This window comes from Triturus cristatus, chromosome 2_2 (assembly GCF_964204655.1).
Source record: "Triturus cristatus chromosome 2_2, aTriCri1.1, whole genome shotgun sequence".
Lineage (NCBI taxonomy): Eukaryota > Metazoa > Chordata > Amphibia > Caudata > Salamandridae > Triturus > Triturus cristatus.
Window position 1 is genome coordinate 1,169,189,960 of NC_140582.1, and position 25,104 is coordinate 1,169,215,063.

At 44.5% G+C, this 25,104-nt stretch overlaps 1 protein-coding gene across 13 annotated transcripts in view; it reads left to right on the forward strand.

Moving 5' to 3' along the window:
- The window catches only part of LOC146863313 (uncharacterized), a 365,986-nt gene that overhangs the window by 169,480 nt on the left and 171,402 nt on the right, over window positions 1–25,104 (forward strand). For 5 of the 13 annotated variants that reach the window (XM_085642734.1, XM_085642735.1, XM_085642736.1 and 2 more), the window contains one exon: window positions 693–4,570. The exons of the other annotated variants lie outside the window; for them this stretch is intronic. In XM_085642734.1, coding sequence (XP_085498860.1) covers window positions 693–1,279 — 587 coding nt within the window. In that variant the 3' untranslated portion in view covers window positions 1,280–4,570. Of the gene's footprint in view, window positions 1–692; window positions 4,571–25,104 lie in introns of those variants that run through there. 13 annotated transcript variants of the gene reach the window in all.

Below are 25,104 nucleotides of genomic sequence, written 5' to 3' on the forward strand. Positions count from 1 at the left end.
TTGTGATTGGTATCTTGTGGCTTTGTTGTGCCTGAGGGGAGCTTGGGTGTTTGCGCAGTGTTATCAGTAGATGATTAGTAATTGATGGAATCGAATGGGCTACTGCTTTGTTATGGCTGGTGCCCCTGTGTCTATCATGTATGGTTCCAAGTTTTTTAAAGCTTTGGCTTCTAACATATTTTGTGAGCAGGTTCAGGTCCTGCTGTTATGTTACAGTTCTCCCATTAGTTAGTAAAAGTCAACTGGATGTTAGAGCTACCAATAAAGCACTTTTATCATTTTAGTTCTTGCATATTGTGTCCAATCTCAGTTTACTCAGAAGCTTCTCTTCCTGTTGAGAATTGTGCAAACTTTAATATGGTTAATGTAAACTGGGAGTTCTAATAAAAACAGCAAAGTGACAAACATATAAAATACTTAGTTTAGATTGTGCACATCTAGCCGACTTGGTACAAGAGATGTAACTAAGAAGCAGTACCTAAAATGTTGGATTAAGCCAAATTTAAATTAATGACAATTGAGAAGGTCTCTGGTGCAGCTGTAGGTTAGTTTTATTGCGAGAATTTGAAACTGTTCTATCAGTTACTATGCTCCTGTTGCTCTATAGTCTGGCTCAGCATATGTACTTAAATATTATAATATTTTATTTTACTGCACATTAAACACTTTATTTTGTGTCACTGAATCCACAGAGGTGGCTGCTGTGATGCCTGTCAGAAGAACACAGAATGTCTGGGTTATAGGTGACTCTTGGATCTTCTGGTTGTGGAAGCATGCTCTGAAAAGCCATGTGGAAAAGCATTTGAACCTGCCAGACAAGAAAATCTTTTGGTTTCCAGACAAGGATACGAGGCTTTGGAAGACTGTTGTTCCTATCTTGAGAAGTACAGCGGGCGTTCCTTCGCCGGACATTCTCATTTTGCATTGTGGTGCGGATGACCTTGGTTATCAAAGTGTGGTCTCTTTGACTTCAGCTATTAAATCTGACATTTTGAAGATAATGTCGATGTTTCCGAAATTGAAGATTGTTTTTTCTTGTATTGCGCAGCGACAGATCTGGTTGCGCCAATTCGACTTGTACAGAAGCCCTGAAAAAGCAAGACGCGCCCTTAACAGAAATATTACTGAATTTCTCCATGAAAATCTGATGTTCAGCATCCATCACGATAACATCGTATTCTCTGTTGATCAACTGTTCCTCCCTGATGGTGTGCATTTAAGTTCTGTTGGAAATAGCATTTTTATGCACAATATTTGTGATACTTTACAAAAGCTGTAATAAGAAAATTAAAGGTCCTTTTCAGGGCTTCTTAAATAGTTAAAAACTGTAATGTTTCCATTTTCAATAGCTCATTTCCAGTAGGGCGATATTTGTAATAAAAATCCTTTCACTTGCATTCTTGGGAATCTCCTTTGCTATTTTAGATGTACTTTTGTTATAAAGTTTGAAATGTACTATATCATTTTATATTTGTTTTTCTTTTGTTAACTATTTGGACGACAAAAGTGAAAAACAGAATTCCAACGTCGGAAACCTGAATCTAAGTGGCGTTCAAGCAACCCCTTCATTTGAGGGAGTGTTTTAATATAAAATGATAATCGGACGCGTATATATTTTGTTTTATTGTGGTAGAGTGATAGGATTTATTATAATGGCTACAAGTAATTGCAGATCTCTTTATTTTATAAAAATTAAGGAAATGTAGATTTTACTTGTTAAAATGGAGATTCATATCGCTGTACCTGTACAATAACTTTCTGAGCTCTTAAATGTTGGCCTGTCAGGCGGTTTATTTTGCATTAAGTGAATTAACCACATCTTGGTGTTAATTGATGCCATCTGAAGGAATAATAGTGACATTAACAGAAGCCCACAAATAAATAGATTGTTTTATTGGAATAACTGCCTCTTACTATAAGTTAGTTATTTAGCTAAAATATAGCTTCAGAATGTACTTGGTTATTATGTATACTTTACTTGGTTGCTGCCTTGCAGCTGGAGAAAAATAGCGTCCACGGCATAAATGTCCACCATTTAAAAAACAAAAAAAAAGCCCGGGAGTAGTTAACCCTTTCCTCGCCCACCCCTACCGCCAATCAGTTCCCCTGTCTTGCTCTACAGTGTGGGAGCATTATGCATGTACAGAGCGCTTTAATGTGTAATAACCGTTTTTGAGTGTCTTACTTCTGGATTTGGGTAAGGGATGAAATGTTGGTCCTTGCATCGGCTTTCTGAAGCCTAAGATTAGCTGTAGGTCAGGGGTTTCAATGAATGTGTTTATGATGGATTGTTACTCCGAGACTGACACTCCCAAGTAACCATCTCGCGTTTATATGACAAGCCCCTTTCCAGGCCCCATCAAGAACTGCTTGTTAAAGTACCTTCATCAGCGCTCTAGAACTGTCATTAGAAATAACAAGACAAACAAATTAATCGTGGTTTCTTTACTCAGCAGCCTAGTCCTTTGGGATTTCAACCACTAGGTATTTCCTTGTGGTACAGGGCAGTCGGTCATGGATTGAACCTTGGTCAATCTAACACTGTACGCTAGGTATTGCGCTAAACTGACTATTCTGGCACTTCGGTCTCCAACAGGATGCCTGCTTCTATTATTGTGCAGTTTGTTCCGGGAACCTTCTTTCTGCCAGGACATTCATTGTGGTGGCAAGCCAATATTATTTGGGTTTACATAATCAACTAGTACTGTGAAAAGACACCATAACTCTTGAGTTAACCAATGGGGAATGAGCTAAATCCAGGATATCTCTGTCCTCTGTCTAACCATCATTCCAGTATGGAAATAAACTAAATGTTTGTAGGCCATGCCACTCAAAGCAAGAACGGAGGTCTTGTATTGCACGTGAAAACACCTCTGAGTGGCATTGCCAGAAACCATTCCTTGCTAATAGGCTCATCAGAATATGCAAATCCCTGTGGCGTATAGAATTGGAGCATACTCCACTTGGACATCATCATAGACTCTTCAAAGTTTACGCCAGTTTGGCATATTCAAAGAGTGGATCCCACCAGTTTCTAAGAAGCTGAGAGTGAGACAAGATTGTTGGCATTATTGAATCGCTGTAGAAGTTATACTGCGAGGTCTTCTGGAAGCAGTTTGTTGTCAAGTTACAATTGATTGCGCTGCTTAAATGAATTTAGGTGCTCATTTGGTTGCAGACTCACCTACTGTACTTGCTATCCCACATATTCTTTGGATATGTCTTTTACACCTTTTCCAAAAGCTTTCAGTTTGATATTTGTAAAGGATTTTGGGTCTTGGTCTCCTGCATCCACATAGCGGTGTCAGTACATTCAAACCTCCAAATTTACTAATCTATTAGAAGATGGAGTCTGTTCCTCTGATCATGCTTATTGCAGTTTCAGGGCACATTGTTAGCTCTGCGATGGTGGGTGTCACCTCTGAATCGCTATGTAGGAAGTTAATTTTGTGGCCTAGGTTCACAGGTTGCCACCGCATCCGAATCTTTAGCGTATTAATAGTCGTGGGGGTAAGGAGGATGGTCGGGGCTGCTCCAGGTTAATGCCGGATTCTTTATCCGGATAAAAGGCTGGGACGTACTTGTCACCTCTTCGTGAACTGCAGTTTGATTTCTGGATATGGGCCTTCTTGCTGGCTCCTATCTCACGGCCAAACATCTGTGATGGGCAGACTCGCCCATGTCTCTTCTGACTTGGGAAATTTGTGTGCAAGTGCTCTTTTCCTGTCATTCTGTCAAGGCATCTGCTGGTTCTTCATTACCCCAACCCCTCTGCTGAGCTTGGTAATTTGGCTCCTGTAAATTTTGTTTGTGTATGGCTACCTTGTCCCAACTCCGATATTGTGATAAGACAAAGTCTTCTACGTGGGAGTAATATCGGAGCAAATGGTGGAGTTAAGTCACTGTGCTCCAGAAAAACCAGATCTTCTTGATCACTTAGTAATGTCCAACTTGCTGAATCTCACATAGCTGAGACATATCCATATGACCTCCTGAATGTCAGTTGGATTTCTCCATACAATTTGCCGGCCATGATCTATGCCTATATGTGCTCTAGTACTCTGGTATGGATAGAGTGTGACTTGTGCAGTGGAATCTCTGGGTTGCAGGGAGGGCATGTGGGAGGTGTGGGTGCATGCATGCTTAGGTTCAATGCCTTGATGCTCCTTTTCTTAGACAGACCTTTCTTCTGTGCAAAGTTTCTCAGGTTCCCAGTCAAACTTCCTGTGGATTTTCATGATCTTCAAGGAAGTGCTTGAAAAAAAGTCTGAGAAGTTTACTATAAATACTTAATTTTGACTAGTGGGATAGTTGCACTTATTTTTTTATCCCAAGTGTCATTACTGTAGTGTTGTTGACCAACAAAGCAACCTGTGGATAATGTGGTCATGTTTTAATTATTCAAGTATATAATTCAAAGTTGTTTAAAAAAAAAAATAAAAAAAAGTATAGTTCTGTTGTGATTCAATGTTGAGCAGTGTTTTTCTTTTAAACAACTTTTTTTGAAAGGACTATTTCAAAAATGAAATGAGAAATAAACTGTTTATTATTAAAGAAAAAATAACATGCATTTTGTGTGGCTTTTTTTTCTCACCGTGTATTTTGTGGTCAGGGAGACTTGGGGGTCATGTGTGAACATCAAATAAGTAAGAATGGACCTGATCTATAGATTTAATAGATTGTTGGCTGAGTGGAGATTGATGTGAAAGGTGTTTCACTGGTTTTCTCCATGTATTCCGAGAAAGGGCTCTTTAGCAGTGTGTGGTATTCTGAATTCAGGATACCAGAGGGCTACGTAAATGATATTCACCTTGTCAGTGAGTATATTAACACGTGGTCGCCAGTTTTCTTTTAGTATCTGGTGGGTATTGAGTGCCGCAAGTAGATTTTCAGAAGTACGTGCTCCATGACTATTGTCTTCTGGTGCTTCCTGAACCTGGTGATTGCACCAAGGCAGTGAAATTGTGATTCTCCTATTAACATGACTAGAGAATCTGGATTGCATTAAAGACATGGAGGCTAACATTATGCATTATTTATTAATGCAGTCACAAGCAGCCGCACTACATCACAAAAACAGTTCTAGAATGGAATAGTCAGATAGTATAAGAGGCACGAGCACCAAAAAGACTGCCTCTTTTAAATGTGGAGAATTAAATAAATGTTCCCAAAAAAATTAACTTCATCTCGAAAATCCGGAAGAGAATGAAGAGAAGTGAGGAGGAAACAAGGATGAGACGAAGAGTCCATTAAGAGGAGTTGTCTGAAAAAGGAGGAAAATTCGAGTATCATTGAAATAAACAATACATCAAATAGGAAAAATACAGTAATAAGTACAGGCAGTAGAATAAAAATTAACCATCAGAATAAGCCATTCAATAATACATTTAAACTAAAGAATAATCCGTCCAAGGGAAGGGACGGGTGGGATAATGTTAGCCTCTGTCTTTAATGAAATCCAGATTCTCTAGTCATGTTAATAGGAGAATCACAATTTCATTACAAGACCGGAGGCTACATTATGCATGTTGGTGGCAGTGTGGGACAACATCAGACATGTGCTCAATTGCTTTACAATAATGTTGAGGAAAGGTGGATGCATTAGACCGGTCCGCTGCTTTGAGGATATCATCCAACTTACCACCAGACTATAAAGATTTACTGGCCATTGCACCTCTAAGGGAGTGGGCTTAGAATTTAGATAAGTCAACGCCGGCTAGGCTCATAGCGGACTAGACCCATTTGGCAATGGAGGTAGAGCTAATGGGTTTGAATGGTTTGACAAAGGAAACCAGCAGTTGATTAGCATCATGAGGGTGAAGGTCACTCATTCTATTATCATAATCCTTCATACAATCTACAACAGTTTCTCACACAGGTCAAAACGCGGATAAAAAATAGAATCTGACAGTTTCTTCTAACTATTTCAAATTTAACAGCAAACATAAGATCTATAAGAAATATCAAGACATTTGATATCAAACTCTACGGCAAGAAATTAAGCACAAGAGTTGCAAGCTTAATAGACATTTCTTATTAAGTAAAGTTATCAGGCCAACTTGAAAAAAGGTCTAAAATAGCCTTAACATCCCACATGGATTGGTATTAAGGTCTAGGAGGTCTCTTCAACCTGATACTCTTCATGACTCTACAAACAATAACATTTTTACTTACCATTGATAAGAGTGACCAGCAATAATGGCTGATCTATAACAATTGATCTATAAGAAAGGCCCTTATCAAATTGTTCGACAAGAAAATTAACTACATGTATGATAGGAGCCTCCATGGAATCAAAGTCCCTCTCAAGGTACCAACGCAACCATTTTCTCCAAATGTTGTTGTACCTATAGTGTGTTCCAGGGGCCCAAGGTTCTCCGAAGAGTGTTGCAGCTGATGACGAAAGGCCAGACAATTCATTCGATCTCCTGACACTTTCCAGGCAAGAAGGTTCAAAATTCTGGAATGACCTAGGCTGTGATCTTCCCCGCCAGCGTTTGAAACCATACCCTTGACTTCTGGAATTAAAAAAGGGATGCTGCAAGCTAAGTCTAGGGTGGTCGGGAACCAGGCCTGAGAAGGCCAAAATGGGGTTATTAGGATTAAAGAACATTGGTCTTGTCTTGCCTTCTGCAGAACCCTTTGAATCCTAGCAAAGGGAGGGAATGCGTAACCCCGAAGGTCTGACCAGCACTGAAGAAAGGCGTACACTGCAAGAGCGCCTGGATCTGGCATCCAGCTGAAGTATTTCTCTAACTGGCATGTCAGCCTGCTGGCAAATAAATCCACGTCCAGGGGACCCCAGATTCGATTCAGAGCATCTGAAGACATTCATGTCTAGTTTCCAATCACTGAAATCTAAGAGGAATCTCGAGTTCCAATCTGCAGAAATGTTTGATTTCCCGGAGAGATATTCTGCCCTTAGAGCAATCTTGTGTTGTAGGCAAAACTTCCAGAGCTTCTTGGCTAAATTGGAGAGGTCTGCTGATCTGGTCCCACCTAGACGGTTGATAGAGGATACAGCGGAGATGTTGTCCATCTTCAGGATAACTGATCTCCCTTGAAGAGATTGTCTGAAGCTCATTAGAGCGTATAGACCTGCTGTAAGTTCTAAGTAGTTTGTGGTGAGAGGACTCCACTAGAGACCATGCACCACCAGTGTTCTGATTGAGGAGGCGAGCGCCCCAACCATGAAGGCTCGCATTGGATTCCAAAACTAACTGGAGTTGAGCCGAAGATCGCTTTGCCATTCCAGGCATCCAAATTCTCCAGCCGCCAGAAGAGTTCCAATCTGGCTTCCTGATCTAGGGTTACAAGATCTCTGTACCACAGGCCAGATCTCGGAGCTTTCGCTTTTATCCTTTGAAGAGCTTGGTAGGTGAGAGGCCCGGGGAAGATGGCTTGAATAGAAGACGAAAGTAGGCCTAAAGGTCTGGCTAACTCCCTTACAGTGAAGGAATCCTGTTTTAGAAAAAACCTGATCTCGTTGCGAATTTTGCATATTTTCTTTGGGGGCAGTTAGGTGTCTACAGTAAAACCGAGAAACTCTAGGGATCTGAAGGTGGTAAGGATTGATTTTTCCCGGTTTATAATAAAGCCTAAACTCTCTGAGATCCATTGCAATCTTCAGGTCTTTCAAGATCTGAGAATGGTGTTGGGGCATGATGAGAATGTTGTCCAAATATATAATTAAGCGAATGCCTCTTTCCCTCAGAAGCCAGGCGATTGTTCTCAGTATGTTGAAACACCAGGGGGCAGAAGAAAGGCCGAAAGGTAGGGCCTGAAATTGAAAAAGACGGTTGTTCCAAACGAACTGAAGGAAGAGTTGCTGTTCTAGGGCCATTGGAATGGTAAAGTAAGCATCCTTTAAGTCTAGTTTGACCAACCAGTCTGCTTCTAGAAGCTCTCAGGAGGTGAATGCCCTCCATTTTGAAATGTCTGTAGACCAGATACTTGTTTAATTCCCGAAGATTTATGATGGTTCTCCAAACTTTCCCTTTTTTTTTTTTTTTTTTTTAAACCAGAAAGTGTGCTTACAAACCTCTTTAAAATCCAAGGAACCTCTGATTGTGCCTTTTTGAAGCATGGAGTCAATCTCCTCTTCTACAATTTTTTGTTGATTCTCTGAAAGGGTTCGCTACCTCGGGAGAGATGTTTGTGTGGGGGTATTGACAAAATCTATTCTGAAACCTCGGACAGTTTCCAATACCCAGGGATCTTGAGTTAAGGTTTCCCAAATATGGAAAAAGAATTGTAGCCTGTCCCCTACCTTTGGAGGGGAAGAAGGAGGAAGAGATGTACTTACTTTGAAGACTGGAATTGTTTGGTATACCATGCGATCGGAATCCTCTGTTCCGAGAGCATCTCCCTCTTTGTGGGTAGAATTGAGGGTTGGATGGGAAGACGCCTCTTCCGGAACCTCTGAATCTTGAAGAGCCTTTGGCTGCCAATGACGAAATAAAGGACCCTTCTTCCAGCTTGTCCAAAAAGGTTAGAATTAAAAACGCGCCTCACCAGTACCTGGGTATTTTTATAACGATAGACTCAGCACTATTTTATGAGCGGAACCTCGAGGGCCCACTACAGCGGTTTAAGCCCGATGTGGTCCATTGGAAAACACTGCCCCTTACACTTCTGGGCCGGGCAGCCGTTTTTAAGATGCTAGCCCTCCCCCGTTTTCTCTACGCCCTTCAGAACACTCCTATAAAGATCCCAGAAGCCTACTTCCTAAAGATCGACGCAACTCTACGTGGGTTGCTGTGGGATACCGGGCCGCCGCGCGTTGCAATGCAAAAACTAACTATGGGCTGGTATGATGGAGGGATTGAACTACCGGACCTACGCCTTTATTACCAGGCGACACAACTGATCACGATAAACCAGTGGGTGTTTGGATTCCAAGATGACCCGAGCTTCCAAATGGACCGTTGGCTCATGGGGAAGGGAGGATATAACAGGGCATTGTACTCCAACCCGAAGAAACTAGGCTTGACTGGCCCCACGGCCAGAACGGTGGAAACCTGGCACCGGCTCCAGAAGTGAATGGGATGGGCTGGACAGCTGACTAGGGCTACCCCACTCTGGGAGCCAGACTGTCTGGGGCGGCTGAGTGCCTGCGCGGGGTTCGATAAATGGGATCTTATTGGCATCCTAACTGTGGGAGACGTATGGGTTAAAGGCAGGAAGGCGTCTTTCGCAGAGCTTCAACTTAAGTATCAGCTTGCACCCACTGAGCATTATCGTTATCTACGAATTAGCCATGCTATAGACGGTGCCCTGCCCCCTGGGTCGGCCCTTCCAAACTACTCCCCTTTGGAAGACAGATTGTTGCAAGACCCGATGGACCATAGAGCCATTTCCATAACCTACAAAAAGTTAATTAATAATCTCGCTGATCCAATGCAGAAACTTACGGGCCAGGTGGAAAAATGAGGTGGGTGACATGCCTGACGAGGACTGGAGGGATGCGGTGGCCTCCCCTCGGGAGGTGGCGATACCACTGTGGCTCCGCCTGGTTCAGCTCAAGGTTCTGCATCGGGTGTATTTTGATGCAACCCTGCTATGTAAACTGGGTAGGCGTCCAGATGAGCTCTGCCTTCGTGACTGTCATCAAGTAGGTACATTCACACATATCCTGTGGGCCTGCCCCCCCCCCTACAGCAATATTGGACAGAACTCACCCGTCAGATGGCGCGAGCCATCGGTAAGTCGGTTGCTCCCTCCCCCCAGCTTTGCCTCCTTAATGTGTGGAATGATACGGACCATACCCAAGCGGAGCAGGAGTGGGCGGCGATGGGTTGGGTCATAGCCAAAAGGAATATAGCCCAGAAATGGGGGGTAGCCGCGGTGCCATGGCTGCGCACCTGGGCTCAAGATATGGATGTAGCAATGGTAGCGGAGAAAACGGTCTACAAGAGTCGCGGCTGCCCCAAAAAATGGGACCACAAATGGGAACGATGGAACAAATATCGGGGGGGGACATCTGCATTTCTCCCACAATAGAACTCCGACGAGAGAGACATGCTATATTGGACGACTTGGGGGCGGAGCACCGACCGGAGTGCATGGGGAAACCTAGCCTACGATGCGAGGATTGAAGCCTCCCTGGCCCCAAACTATGCCGGGAACCACCTATATCAGTTGTAAAACTGATTTGATTTCTGCGTTAAATGCCCTTGATGTAATGCTTGTGGTCTCTAATGCCCTAATCTGTATTCAAGCCCAATGGGTGTCATGTGAATGTCATGGTTGATGTACTTGCTGTGTATTTCGCTGTTACTAAAATGTTATTTAAAAAAAAAAAAAAAAAACGCGCCTCATATTAGGTTGTGCTTTGTCGAGGGCGGTAAAGGTAGATACGTACCTGCCAATAGACTTCATCATAGCCTCACCAAAGAGGAGGCCCTTGGGATTTTGGGAGGGTTCTTTTTCGGCCATATCACCTAATTTCAGGTTGATCTTAATAAGAATGTCTCTACTTCTCTCAATGTTAAGGCTTGTGTTTGCATTGCCAAGGAGTACTATGGCCCATTGGCCCCAGCCTCTGACGAGATCTGTGTCAAGAGGAGTGCCATCAATGTGGCATTCTTGAGCCATATCTATAATTCTGGACAGGGGCCCCAGGATGTCAAGAAGGCGATCTTGACAGACCTTAAGAGACCTTTCCATACCCTTCCTGGGGTCTCTTCCAAGTTTGAACAGGAACTTGATCAAGTCGGAGTCAAGGTTGGGGGTCGGACAGACCTTATCCTGTATTGTGGGCCTAGGACACCACTCAGCCCTGAGGATACTATGAGTATCTTTCCAGGGCGTTTCTGAGCAGTCTCTTAATAAATTTCGCAACATGGTCCTGGGGAAACCAATTAGAGCTTCTGGGGTGAGAGATGTTAAGGGGTGGGTAACATTTCTTCGTCCAAAGGGTTGAGGATGACATTCTTAGACGAGGACGGGATTTCTTCCTCAGTAGGTTGACTGTTAAATTCAAAGTCCTCATCGTCTAAGTCTAGGAAAAATTCATCACAAGAATTGGGGGACCTATCCTCGTCCTCGATATCAATGTCTGTATTATTATGAGCCCTTCGATAGTTTGTGCCGCTAAGGACACCCGTATTACTTGTGCAGCAAGGGACACCTAAATGGTTTGTGCCGCTATGGACACCCGAAGTATTCGCGGTGCGAGGACCTCCCATAAGGTTTGAGGTGCTGAGATCTCCCAAATTAATTGGAGGTGCTAGCACTTCCCACAGTGCTCTGGTTAGGCTCTATTTTTTAATTCTTTTTTTTTTTATTATTATAACTCTTTTCCCCTTATTAGTGGGCATGTCATTATGAATGGTAGTAGAGCCTTCATTAGAGTTGTCCTGTTCAGAAGGAAGGGGTCTATTAGTGGACATAACCTCCTTAAGGGTGTCCAGCATACAGGACGTCATTTCTCTTTGAATACATTTTTTTTTTTTAAAGAGTCATCACTAAAATTGGGGGTGCTTGCTACAGCGCCATCAGAATCTAGATCCAACATTTAGGCTCAGAAGGTAGTTAATCTAGTAGGAAAGGGGGTATGCCCCTTTTTAAAAAAATTATTTATGCCACACTATAGTGATTAGAGATCTACCCTAATTAACTTTTTTTTTTTTTTTTGTCCCTAAAACGGAGGGGCAAAGGATGGGCTAAAACGCAGAGAGAAAACGCTAAAAATGAGCAACGAGTGACCGGCAGCAGCTGATTGTAGGTGAGCAACTGTCAGAAGCTGCTCGAGCTCAGCTGCTGCCGGGAGGTGCAGAGGAAAAGACCTTGGCAACAGAATGACGCGGCGTTTCCATTGCCAAGGTCCACTTGTAGAAAGGAGGGTAGCGCTCGAGTTAGCGGATGCGAAGCCAAAAGTAAAGGGCAGCGCGGTCCAAACAAGTGCGAAACAGGCTGAATTAACAAATTAAGAAGTGGAGGCAAGGAAGCGCGTTGTCCCACGCTTCGCGAGCACATACAAAAAGCGAGGTAGAATGAAAACACAATCGCAGTCATGAATTCAAAGCATCGCATTGGTATTTGGCAACAGGAGAGATTGAAGCGCATAAAGCATGCGCCTGCCAAAAAAGCCAGAGAACCAGGAACTCCGGTGAGGAGGGAAATGAGTGTGGGGGGATTCCGAAAGAAACCATAAATTGGAATCCAGGCATTGGGAACGTGGCAGGATACGCGGGGGCGGGGGAAAAGCCCTTTCAGGTCGCAATAGGGGTAGCAAGGCAATGCTAAGGCAACAGAAAAGAATCACAGTAAGGAAAAATAAAGGAACTTATGTGCTTGTGAGCTGCATTTAAGAGGCAGTCTGTTTGGTGCTCATACCTCTACTATCTCACTATTCAATTCTTAAACTGTTTTACTTTGTGAAGTAGTGCGGCTGCTTGTGACTGCATTAAAAGATAATGCATGATGTAGCCTCCGGTCTTGTAATGAAATCAGTGTGCAGCATATATTTTTGACATATTGGCACTTGCCTACACTGATTTTGTTCTGGGCAATTATATAGATATCCCCGAAGTGACTCACTCGCTGGCACCTCAGATGGGATGTGAGTAAATTAGGTTGCATATTTTAACCATCTCGCTGGCATAGTTATAAGTGAGTGCCCCTTCACCCTTTTACATAAACAAGCATTTGCAAGCCTAGCCGTTTGGCTATGCAAATGCTTATTTCGCTTTGTCATGTTTTTTGCTAAACTTTATTGTTCGGGAAGATTTCAGGCCTTCATCAATCAAAAATAAGAAACAGTGGCTAAAAGTGGGTCTCAAAGAGCACACAGTAGCTCCTGGCATTGAAGAGAACTATTTTGTGGGTGGTCTGGTCCTTGTGAAAGGGAAGAATGCTGCCACTCACAGTAAAGGCAACCAGTAGCTGTAGCGTGCTGATTCATTTGCTGTAGTGAGAGGAAGAGAAATTTGAATGACCTAACTGACAAATGGATCAAGAGCGCTTTTAAAAAAAAAAAAAAAAAAAATCCCATATAAACAAGTATATGTGTAGGGGTCCCGGTTTCATGGAGTTTTTGTTTTTTTTTACATTTCTGCCTGTATTTATACATAATTATTTTTTTGGCTTTTATTATTTATCCATACTATATGTTTTGAGAATAAATGGAGCCGTAAAATGGCATATTTCCACATTTAACTGTTGAACTTGCACTCATACATGGATGCTTGTCACGATCGAGCAAATTGAGCAGCCATGTATTACAAAACACTACACTCGCAGGTACACTTTAATGTTGTACTACAAATATATGTTAACATATTCATGTATTTAAGTTAATCTCCACCTGTTTTTTTAACTTTCCATGCTGTCTATCTGCTCAGCTGTTGCCTGGGATTCATGAAAGAGAGCATGGAGATTTTCTCATAAGCACAATTTTCAGTATTTTTCCGCTTTTAAAAATAAATACAGACTGGAATCGCATTGTTTTGTCTGTATTTAACTGTAAAAATTAGTAAAAATGGAAAACCAGAAGCCTTAAATACATGTATAAACCACTGAAATACGAGTGTTATAACTTTAACGTGTACCCTGATTACGCAAAGTTATGTCATTTAAGATTTCGGTGATCTTATCAATGATGTCGTGGAACATGTTATGAGTGATGTAACGTGAGGTTTTAAGCAGTGCATGGCAAGGGGCAAGTTTTGGTTACTTGAGTAAATTATGCCTGGTAAAATTCAGTGTTTGTTTAAAGTGTTGCGTTTTAACTGAAATCTTCGCTTTACTTTAACTTTACATTAGCCTTTATTTTTTTCAGTGAACTTATGAGTTTTTTTTTTTTTTTTTGAAACATAAAGTAAGATTTTATTACCATACCTAAATTTGCCAACCACCTGCTGACCACTGCTTCGGACCTGTGGCCAGGCCAACAGCTGGTGACACCAAACCTCTCCATAATTGTTTTTCTGATCCTGTGGGCATCTTAAACGAACAAGTGAGCCACAGTGGCTCCCCTTGAACTCCTATGAGTCTAGGGGTCAGCACTGGTTACCTTGGGACTCCCATAGGATGGTGGTGCCCCAAAACCATATGTTTTTAATTTGATTATGCGGGGATCCTTCTCGAACACCCTCTTACAAGACACAGGGAGTCCGGGTAGCCCTTCAAGGCCCTCCTAAGCCTTTATTTTATTTTTAATTTCAGGGCTCACTGACTGAGTCCTGTAATATCGGCAGCAACATTTTTGTTCGGGTTGCAGCCCGTCAATCGGTGTTTGAGTTCCAGCAGGCAGTAAACGAGAAGAAAAGCCATCTCGGCTAATCGGATCACTCTAGTTTTAAGGTGCCTATGGAAATTGCATCAAGGAATTGGGTTTAGTTTTGCCCCTTTTTCTCTACAGCCCCGCCCCTCACCCCTTGATGGATCGCTCTGAAACTTTCCGCCGGGAAGGAGCTGAGGTGGATGACAGTTTTTTTGCAAGTTTAGTAAAGATTCATCAAACAGTGCCTAAGTTGTTACCGGGCGGCCCCCATCCGGGCTACTCCTGGGGATCGTGAGCCTGTGTGGAAATAAAAATAAATATATGAAAATAAAATATATGCTCTGCTTGTGCCGGCCCTCCCCGCTGGGATTGGCCACAGAACCTGACGTATGATGCCTAAACCCATGCAGCATGGGGTTGGTCCAGGGCCCGATACCCATTTCCCTGCGGGCATGCATACGACTTAATGTGATGTTATGTTAAGGGTGTCCATTTAAATAATGGAGAACTACTGGCTTTGTCCAAGGATCAGAACGCCAAAATAAATTGGCCTTTTGGCTTCATGAAAAGGGCAAGCATATTAACCTATATAAAGCTGACCTGTTTGTCAAAAAGTCAACAATTACTATCGGATGCACCTTATAAATTCACACGTCGTAATGTTTAGCAAAAGTGATTCTCAGAATTCTTTTTTTAAATGCCTAATTTAAAAAAACACCACCTCAATCTTTTTTTGTGTGTAATATTTTTCAGGACATAAAGTGCAGCCATGGAAACCACCACAAGGGGGCTCTACACAGTTGGAGAGCATACAGATCCAGCTAAGATTACTTAAAAAAAAAAAAAAAACAATCATGGCGTACTATCCTTGGGTCATGGACTTAATAACCCAGGAGACTTAGTATGTTTTTTTACAATGGTGCTTGGGGGGGTGGGGGTTGCTGCAGTCCCTGCAGCCCCCACCACATTAAAACAAGCATTGAAAATGCAATAGGTCTTGCCTTTGATTAAGTTAAAGCCATTTGCTTTGCTAATGGTATTGTATAGCAAAGCAAATGGCTTTAACTTAATGAAAGGCGAGACCTATTGCATTTTTAATGCTTGTTCCTATTGGTCACAGTTAGTGTCCAGGTCCTGAACGCAGATTCTACACTATATATATATATATATATATATATATATATATATATATAGGACCCACAACATAGGTTTCAAATATGTCCGGAACGTGAGACGCGAACAACGAGGTCAAAGAGAAGCAATGAATAAAAAGTTTAAGCGCATCAACTTGGGGAGGCTAAGTTGCGCGCTGATCTAAAGCTGTGGCATGAAGGTCCCGAATTGAGGCAAGTCCCATGCTGTTCACATCTGAGAATTCGAGGGGATTCCACTGTCACGAAGGAGGTCTGGAGATGAGGTCTCCTAAGGAGTTCAGGGCGGAGCCATACATACAAAAAAAAAACCTGTGCCAGCCTGCCTCAAGCGCCCCTCCCGGGCAGCCCTGCCTGCCGATCTCAATCTCCCCATGCCTGAATGTGCCCTTGTGTAACATAACCAGAGCTCATATAAAGCGCTCCAATACCTTCAGCTAGAGTTTGCGCTATAGAAATCTGCATTAAAAATAACGAGCCTTGGCCGGAAGGAGGTGGCAACAGGAGCACGCGGAGGTGCATTCTTAACAAGCTGTCAGCGTTGTGTGAAAAACATAGTGCGTCCCAGCTAATGAAGGACAGTGTGTAATGCCGCAAGTGAGAGATCCAATCCCGCTGGGCAGGCCAAAAAGACTGGGTGGCAACCAGGAGGGATTGAAATGCCTCCGGTGCAATCATTGCACTGCCTTTTGCATAATTCGTAATGCCAAACGACGCGCACAAATAAACTGCAGGCGGAGCTTAGACACCGCTTCGGAATCCGTATTGATTCCAAGAAGCCCTCATGGCGAGAGCAGCGCATTCGCTGCTTTCGCCAGGCCGAGACCTAAAAAGGGCTTGGTGATGCCTCTGCCACTGTACAGTTTTATCGGGTGCCCATCCTGGGCACTAACTTTTTTGTCTAAATATTGGTGGGTCCTGGGGGAGTCTCCAGGCCCCTGCAGCCCAGCTCACCAGCCCCCACTATTACAGGAGCCAAGCATTGCTTTTGTTTAAATTTTTTTAAAGTGGATGCCTCGGTGGCAACCGGGGGCACCCACATGCACCAAATAATTTCGGGCAATGGGGGGCAGCAGTGACCCATTACTGCATGCTAGCCAGTTCCCATTGTGGTGCTTGCGGAAGACTGCTCCATTCACCTTTGCTTCACATAGGCAGGAGCAGCTGTTTTTCTGGCAAGGAATATGCGGGCAGGGTATGCCCATACTCTCCCAGACAGAAAATATCAGTGGCCTAGGGACGGAGTCCCTGGGAGAATGCTTGTATTGGACCCTGGGAACGGTGTCCTTAGGGACAATCTAGGCTTGGGGTGTGAGGCTGCAAGCACTCATCCCCTAATTATTAAAATGGCCCCAGGGATGACTTTCCTGGGGCCTATTATAGGTACAAGGAATGTCACCATGCCCCCTCCCCTTTTAAAAGAATGCCATTCCCCAGCAAATGGGGCACCTGGGTCTAAAAACGGCTAAGTAAGGGTAGTCCCCTCCCCATCTAACGTTGTGCCAGACTCTATGGGATGGGGGTCCCTGAGGCTGAAAGCGGCTTGGGATGGGAGCCCCCATGCATGCGCTCTCCTGATACGTAAAACAATGAAAGTGGTTTGACCCCGGGCCCGAGTCCACCACGGTGGTTGTTTATTTATAAAAAAGAAAAGTGCTGACATTCGTGGTTTCTTTTTTTCTCTTCCCTTTTTCCATAACTATGTTCCCGTTAAAGGTCTGTGGGATCATAGTTATAAAAAATAAAATTAACCTTTAGCCCCGTGGATCCCCTCTTCCTCAATGGGTGGGGGTAGAGGGCAAGATATCCCTACCCTGCCTCCTCGTGATGTGTTTTGTAAAAACCTTTTCAAGACAGGGAACCAAGTCCCCATGTCCTATAATGGCTGCCGCAACATTTCTTTTCATGCCAATCGGAGCTCGCTCTGGAAAAGCCCAATCAGAAGACTTAAATTTTTTAATGTCAGTCCAACGGTCCAGATGTACAAATATTTTTTACTTTAAGTGCTCTAAAACTACTTAACAAATGTAAACGAAATTACACATTCTTGGTAAAGATCTAGCTTTTGACAAATTTGGTGTAATTGTGAAATTCGTATGGAGGTATTGCATTTTGGGTTCCGCTTTTTTCCTGCCCGACATTTCACACCGAAAACTTTCAAGGACGGAGCTGAACTTTTTTTTGGGAAAGTTTTGTGGACATTTATGTTATGTTATGTTATTAGAACTTTTATAGCGCACAGCTACCCTAGGGTGTCCCGGCGCTTGCTGTAGTTCTCCCAACACCTGCACAAGAAAATCAAAACAACCAAGTTTTGAGCGCTTTCCTAAAGGAAAGAAGATCCTTTGAATTCCTCAAATCAAAAGGAAGCTCATTCCAGGCCCTGGCCGCCCCTGCTACAAAACTTCTCCTGCCCCATCTGGCTTTCCTTATGATGGGAAGGATGATAAGTTTTGCTCCCAAGGAGCTCAATGATCTAGCTGGAACATACCAGCGAAATTGTCTCAGATGTAGAGAGCCTGTATCCTGCAAAGCGCGAAAGACTAAACAAAGAGCTTTGAATAGGATGTGCTTTTTTACAGGCAGCCAGTGGAATTTTCTTATAGCGTCAGAAATAGGGGTAGACCTCTAAGTTCCCGTAAGCAGCCTAGATGCTGAGTTCTGGAGCATCTGGAGTTTACGAAGGTTACCCTCCTTCATATTCAAATAAAGACAATTGCAGTAGTCAAGGCGAGACAAAATCAACGCTGTAACCACGGTGAATTTACACTCCGAAGGTAGAAGCGGGAGCACTTTCCTCAGGCTCCTAAGAGTGTAAGAGGTGGTGGAAACTACCGCATTCACCTGGGCTTGCATGGAGAGGCAATCATCCAATAGTACACCCAGATTTTTTACTTTTCTCGAGGGGACTGGAAGAGTACCCATAGACTCAGGCCACCAACTAGGAGTCCAGATATTGGCATTATTGCCAATTAGCATCACCTCCGTCTTACTTGCATTGAGCTTTAAGCAATTTTCTGACATCCAATCTCCTACCGCCCCCATGCTGTTATGTAGCCTTTCCCCTGAGGCCCTCTCCTGGCCTGGTAGCATGGAGATTACGATTTGAGTATCGTCAGCATACGATGTAAGACAGAAGCCAAACGATTCAATCAAGGGGGCCAGACGGGATACATAAACGTTAAAAAGGGTACGACTAAGGGAGGAACCCTGTGGAACCCCACAAGGAAGTGAGAAAGGGTTCGAGACTAAGTCACCAAAAGCCACTGACTGTCGTCTATCGGAAAGGAACGACTCTAAGAGAGACCAGGCTTTATTCCGTATTCCGCAAGCCGACAACCGGTCCATCAGAACTCCATGATGGGCCGTGTCGAAGGCCGCGGAGAGGTCAAGCAGGATCAGCACAGCCTTACCACCTTGGTCCAGCCCTCTCCTAATCTCATCCGTTGATTTGAGAAGAGCGGTCTCGGTACTGTGCCCCTCTCTAAAACCAAACTGGGTGGGATACAGGGCATTGGTGTCACGCAGAAAAGCTCTCTACTTAATATTCAAATGTTTTTACACCAATTTCGCCGGTAGGGGAAGACGCGAAATGGGGCGAAAATTGTTTGGATCGTTCATATCGAAGTTGGGTTTCTTCAGCAAAGGAAGTACCGAAGCTGCCTTCCAACATTTAGGAAACTGCCCAAGAGTAAACCTAGCATTGTAGAGAATCGTCAATGTCAAAGCTATGGGTTCAGGTGCCAATTTTGCTATTGCCACGGGGCAAGGGTCATAAGGTGACCCAGATTTCGCAGTTACCAGGAAATTAAGGGTCTCAGAGTATGCTATAGGAGGAAAAATATCCAAAGTGGAATTTAACTCCAGACCGGCCGACGAGGCTGAGTTAAAACTAGCCGGACTCTTGAATGTATCGAAGATTTTAGCCACTTTATTCTGGAAGAAAATGGCAATTTCCTCACAGAAATCCCTCGTTGGTGTAAGGAGGACGGGCAATGGGTGCGCCAGCCTAGTTACTATATTGTAAAGTTGCTTCGTGGAATTACTCGCAAGTTTAATCTGGTGTGCAAAAAACTCTCTCTTAGTTTCCAACAGCAAATGTTTATAAGTATCTTTAGCAGATGGGAGATAGCTCTTTCTCCAAGCCGTTCCAGCTGTTTACATGTTAATTTTTGGGACTTCAATTCTGGAGAGTACCATGGGGCTGTGGGTTTTAACCTTTTAGGGACAATGGTTTTTTTTAAGAAGCAAGAGTCAGGCAAACCTCCTCCAGCCAAGATGTATACATCAAGGCGGCTTCTTCAACATCTAAAGGGAGGGATTTCTGTGTGGAGAGTAAAAGATCCCTAAGATCATTTCCTTCAACCTTATTCCAAGATCTAATTTCCTTAGGCTCCCTCACCGCGGGGGTTCTACCCTGATCTTTCACGCCCCTTACCTCGAACCTGACTGCATAATGATCAGACCAGGCAAGGGGAAAGATATCAGTAACCGAGAGCTGTGTGGAATTGGAGAAGATCCCATCCAAAGTGTGCCCTGCCTGGTGAGTAGGAGCCCACACCAGTTGTTTAAACTCCAGACGACCCATGAGGTCAAGCAGTCTTCCAGTGGCTCTGTCCCCATCCGTCTCTAGATGAAAATTAAAATCACACAGGAAGGTAAACGACTCCCTGGACAAGCTGTCCTCAAGCACAGCTCCCACGTCTGTTAAAAACGGGCTCCTAGGACCCGGAGGTCTATAGATTAAAACACCCCTAAAAATGTGGCCATGATGGAGGGTGAAGGCAAAGGACAGAGCTTCAAAGCAGGAATAGACGGTTGTATCAAAAACGGCTTTGATAGAACTGTCGTGGAGCACGGCCAGCCCTCCCCCTTTCTTAGAGGGTCTATTTACAGTATAGCAAGAATAGCCAGGAGGCGTGGCTTTCACGAGATCAGGTCCCGAAGCTTCGTCCAACCAGGTTTCCGTAATAAAGGCTATTTTAATATTATTATCCTCGATTAATGTTGCACACTCGACACTATGTTTGACCAAAGAGCGTGCATTAACTAATAGGCATTGAAATACAGCCGTAGTCCTGCCATTAGATAGATTAGAATCCAATTCCCGGACTTCTCCAAGCGTTTTGCCAGAGCCAAGTACTGGTAAAGTTGTGAGACAAGCCGGGCACAGCCGAGGTGTAAACCCAGAACCAGAGCCAGGTGAGACACAAACACAGTCCGGGCGCCTAGTAGCCTTGTTCAGAATTCGTAGTTGCCTACTAGAATAGCTAAGAGTAGTTAGGTCACCAAGGGAAAATTGGCCAGGGATTTTGGCGCATGGTGCGACCAGTGCGCGGACGGGCGCAGACTGGCTTGCCTTAGGCGCGCCAGCGGCGCGCACGCGATTTGAGTGTTTAAATAGTAATGAGCCCTGAAGAGCTGGAACGCGGATCACCTCTCCACCCAAGATGGCGGCCCCTGCCGATCGTCACCAACTCTGCAAGGGGCAGTGCAAATTAGCAGGAAGTGTCGAGTGCCAGGTAAGGTGGTATTACCTCCGATTCTAAGCAGATACTGTGTCCCAAGATAGCAGCAAGACAGTTAAAATATTAAAAGTCCTAAAACAGTAGCAGCAGAAGCGGTTAAAATATTTAAACAAGATCAAATAATACCGCAATAATAGGCGAAGCCAGCGCTTCTCCCGGCTCAAGCCTCAGGAGATTCCAGCCTCCAGGCATTTGTCAAACTGTCCAACAGACCGTTGGAACAAGGTGTGAGTGCTGGCCTGACGTCAGTTCTTCGAGCCTCTCTGACGTGCAATTTTAGCGTAGATGTTCCGTGAACAAGACATGAATAAAAGAGAAACACATGATGCTAAGCATAGCCTCGGATCCGAACCCATAGAAGAATTACTAGTAGGTTGCCAGATGGGAACACCAACACTGAGTCCATTTTGGGCTTAGAGGCCCCGCCTATCCTACAAAAACAAGAAGTAGTTGGACGAATTCACAGTATAACATTAGCAGTGACAAGTACAAGATAACCCCGCCCACCCCATATGAGATTTATGACTCTACTTTTGGTCCTGATGAAGGTGGCGTATTAGATGGTCCACCGAAACGTATTGACCAGTAGCATACAAATGGGGATTCCTCTCAGACATTCACAATGGAAGAAATTCATTGGATATGATTGTCCCATTAAAAAAAAAATGTGGCTTGTCTCGGACAACAGGTTGGACAGTAAATGTCTTGTGTATGAATGATAGTATGAATGTGATGGTATGATAGGGGAGAATGCAGGTGTGTAGTTCTAGTGTGGCGTTACTTATGAATTTGACGTTTGTCATTTGAATTTAAAATTGAGACTTATCATATTGTGGACATGGTTATTTACAATATGGCAATTTCCCATGCACTTGTGCAGTAGTTATATGCATTTGTAAATAGTGTGTTTTATAAATCAACTGCAGTGAAACTTGACCAATATTTTTTTTTTTATTGAGAAAAATAATCGTGTTTATATGAAGAATGAAAAACAATAAAATGTATATTTTTTTAAACCATTTTTTGTGTGTGACACTGAAATTTGGTTTCGGCAATGAGCCCCAGGAGGCCATAGCAAAAGCAATATAGATTGGATAAGAGGTTTTGTTCTAATACACATTTGTCAAACTGTGCCAAAGTTATTGGCAAACCAAAAAAACACTTACTGTGGTAGCTAGGACCTAACTAACTACACAGTGGCGAGTCGCTGGGCTCTGGGTTCTCTAGAACCCCCACGTTAAACGTTCATGTTCTTGCTATTGCTTCTTTTTTTTTTTTTTTTTTTTGCAGAGTTTTATATAGCGCGAACTTGACCCGAATCCAATCAGAGCGCTTTACATAGCACCAGTTACGTTACATGAGGACACACATTCATTTTTTTGTTAGGCACAGGGAGATCAAGTGATTTGCCCAGAATCACAGGATGTTTAGCGTCCTTACCGAGACTCTAACCCCGTTCCCCCAGGTCCGAGGTCGAGCGCCCTAACTGTTAGGCTAACTCCTCTCCTCCTTGAAAAGAAATATCAAGTTTAGAGTGAGTGCACCACTGCAGAATCAACCAACTGTCTGTGGCTCTACGTTGCACGTCGTCTGATTTACTGTTCACATCAGATATGAATACATGGGAAACGGAGAAGCAGGCTGGCACGCTCTCCTTATTCAGTGAATACCTGCATACTGGCCAAATACCAACCCAAACTAGTATTTCAACAATGGTTTTTGAATCCACAGTTAAAACTTGAACCTACTGGAGAAGTAAGCGAAACGTGAGCTCATCAAGTGGTGGGAAGTGACATCTCACCAACCGTATAGAAGTGGGTCGGGTTCCAAGAGGACCGAGAATTTCCATCATACCCACTTACGAAAATCCTTCCCCTGAGCTGTTAAAGCATTGGGCTCCTTGTTTGGCAAAACATGTAAGGAAATGCTGGAATGTCTTGTAAAATATGCCAATTGTATTGGATAAAACAAGACCGGATCTCCAAACAGTGAGGCCAGAATTGGATAAATACAAGGAGATACTATAGTCATTGTTTTTTTATGTTTTGTTTTTTAAAAGCCTTAGATGGATGTTTAAAAATCTATGAAGATGCCATAAAAAATAAAAAAGCCACACAAGTTCTTATGAGACAAAAAAAGCTATGCAGTAGGTAGGATTTTGACATGTGCCAAATGTTTTGATTAGGCTCAATGAGATCTTCAAATCATCCAGCAGCAAAGACCACAGGATGTTGTATCTACTGACTCCAGTTTGGAGTTGGGTTCAGACACACAAGGCCAGACCCCGGGGATCCCTTTAGGAATACGCCCCCTGACCTTTATACACAAATTTCAACTTTTGAAGCAAAAGAAGGAACAGGCCTCATACGATCAGACTACTACAAAGGGAAAAGGAAGAGAAGACCAAGGAAAAGGCGCAATCAAAAAAAATAAAAAGAGAAGAGTGGGTATAAACCTATACAAAGATCCAGGACTACTGATGATAAACCCATTGTTAATCTCTCATCCCGTACTCTAACACCTGTGGAGAAATCTCTGTTAAAATTGAGCTTATCATTTTGTCCAACTGTTGACATGAGAATAGATCTAGTCCTTTATGTAAGAAAATTGAAACTAAAGAAAATATACAGTATGCTGAGATCATGGGAATGTTGGCGGAGAAATTTTATTGAATAGGTCATCTGAAATAACTACTGATTTTACTTTGCAGGATATTGATTCTATTCTAACGACTTATAATTTGGAACTGGATCAAGATGATACTGGTGTCAGTGATGTGGGTGAAACGTTAAGGGCTTTGGGGTTTGTCAGATATGACAAAGTAGTGGTTTTAAACTAAAATCTAGATTGTAATCCTAATGTTCCCTATGCCAATATTGTGGCTTTTCACTCGCTCATGATATAGGAACTATTTAAACTACATAATGATCAGGACTATAAAATGAGGGATGACCTAACAAAAGAACAAAGTATTGGCCTTAAGAGTTTGTTGAATGAGCCTACCTTAATTGTCAAGCCGTTGGACCTAGTCCAAATGAATGTTGATGATCACAAAATGGAGGCTATGAGACAATTAAGTGATTCTGCCCGTTATGAAGTAATCAATTGTGGGGGGGCGTGGCCAACCGGGCAACATGGCGGACGAGAGCTGCTGAGGCTCCGACCGTAATCCCCTGACGATCCTGACAGCGATCCTGTGAGGGGACAGGACGTGGCGGCGAGATGCGGGCCCAGAGAGAGGAGACCGCGAGGAGTCCGCGCAGCCCAGCGGGCGGCGATTTCATAGCGCCGGGGCCCGGCGCGGGAGACGAGGACGCGCGCGGCGGCCTGCGAGGAGGGGCCGGCCGCTGGAGCCCGCGCTGGCACTCGACGGAGGCCCTGTGACGGTGCCTCGGAGCGGAGAGACCTGCAGGCTGCGAACTGCCGGCGCCTGGGGACGCGACCTGACGGGACCCCTGCCGGGTGCTGGGGCATTGTGAGGGGCCCAGAGGAGGCGGCACGAGGCGGTGCCCAAGACTGCCTGCTGGAGGCCTGCTGCACCCTGTGAGGCGACTGGAGACGGGGCATCGTGGGGCTGTGGCCCGTGCGGACGAAGAGACCCGGACTGCGAGGGGGAGCCTGAGGCCACGAACCGTCGCCGAGCACTGGACAGTACGGTGAGCTGGGGCCGGGGGCCTGTGCCGGTCTCCCTGATGAATGTGAGCCCGCCATGACTGCGACGGCGATGTGAGGTGCGGAAGGCCCTGGCCCCGGGGGGTGATCCACGGTCGCGCCTGAGGCAAGACGTGGGCGCAGGAGCCTGGACTGGAGTGGCCTAGAGCCGGTGCACCTTGAGGGACGCCGGGCGGTGAAGGGTACAGCGAGCCCGGAGGCCGCGCGCGGCCGCTGCTGAACCTGAGGCCGGGCATAAACAGGGGCGGACGCCATTTCGTCGGAGGCGCCATCTTGGGTGCGGCTGTGGATGCGCCTGGCCCGCTGGACGCTGCGGGGGTCGCCGACCGGCACACAGCGGAGCAATCTGGGGCCCCCCCCCATGAGCCGGTGAGCTGGGGAGTGGAGATCGCGGGAGTGGGACCCCACCCGTGGGACTGGCTGATGGGACTGGACTGACTCACGCCCCAGTGGGCACGAAGACGGCGAAGGCAGAGTGCGTCGGGGGGTGCAGCGGTCTGCTAGCGGGCACCGGTCGGGTGTACCT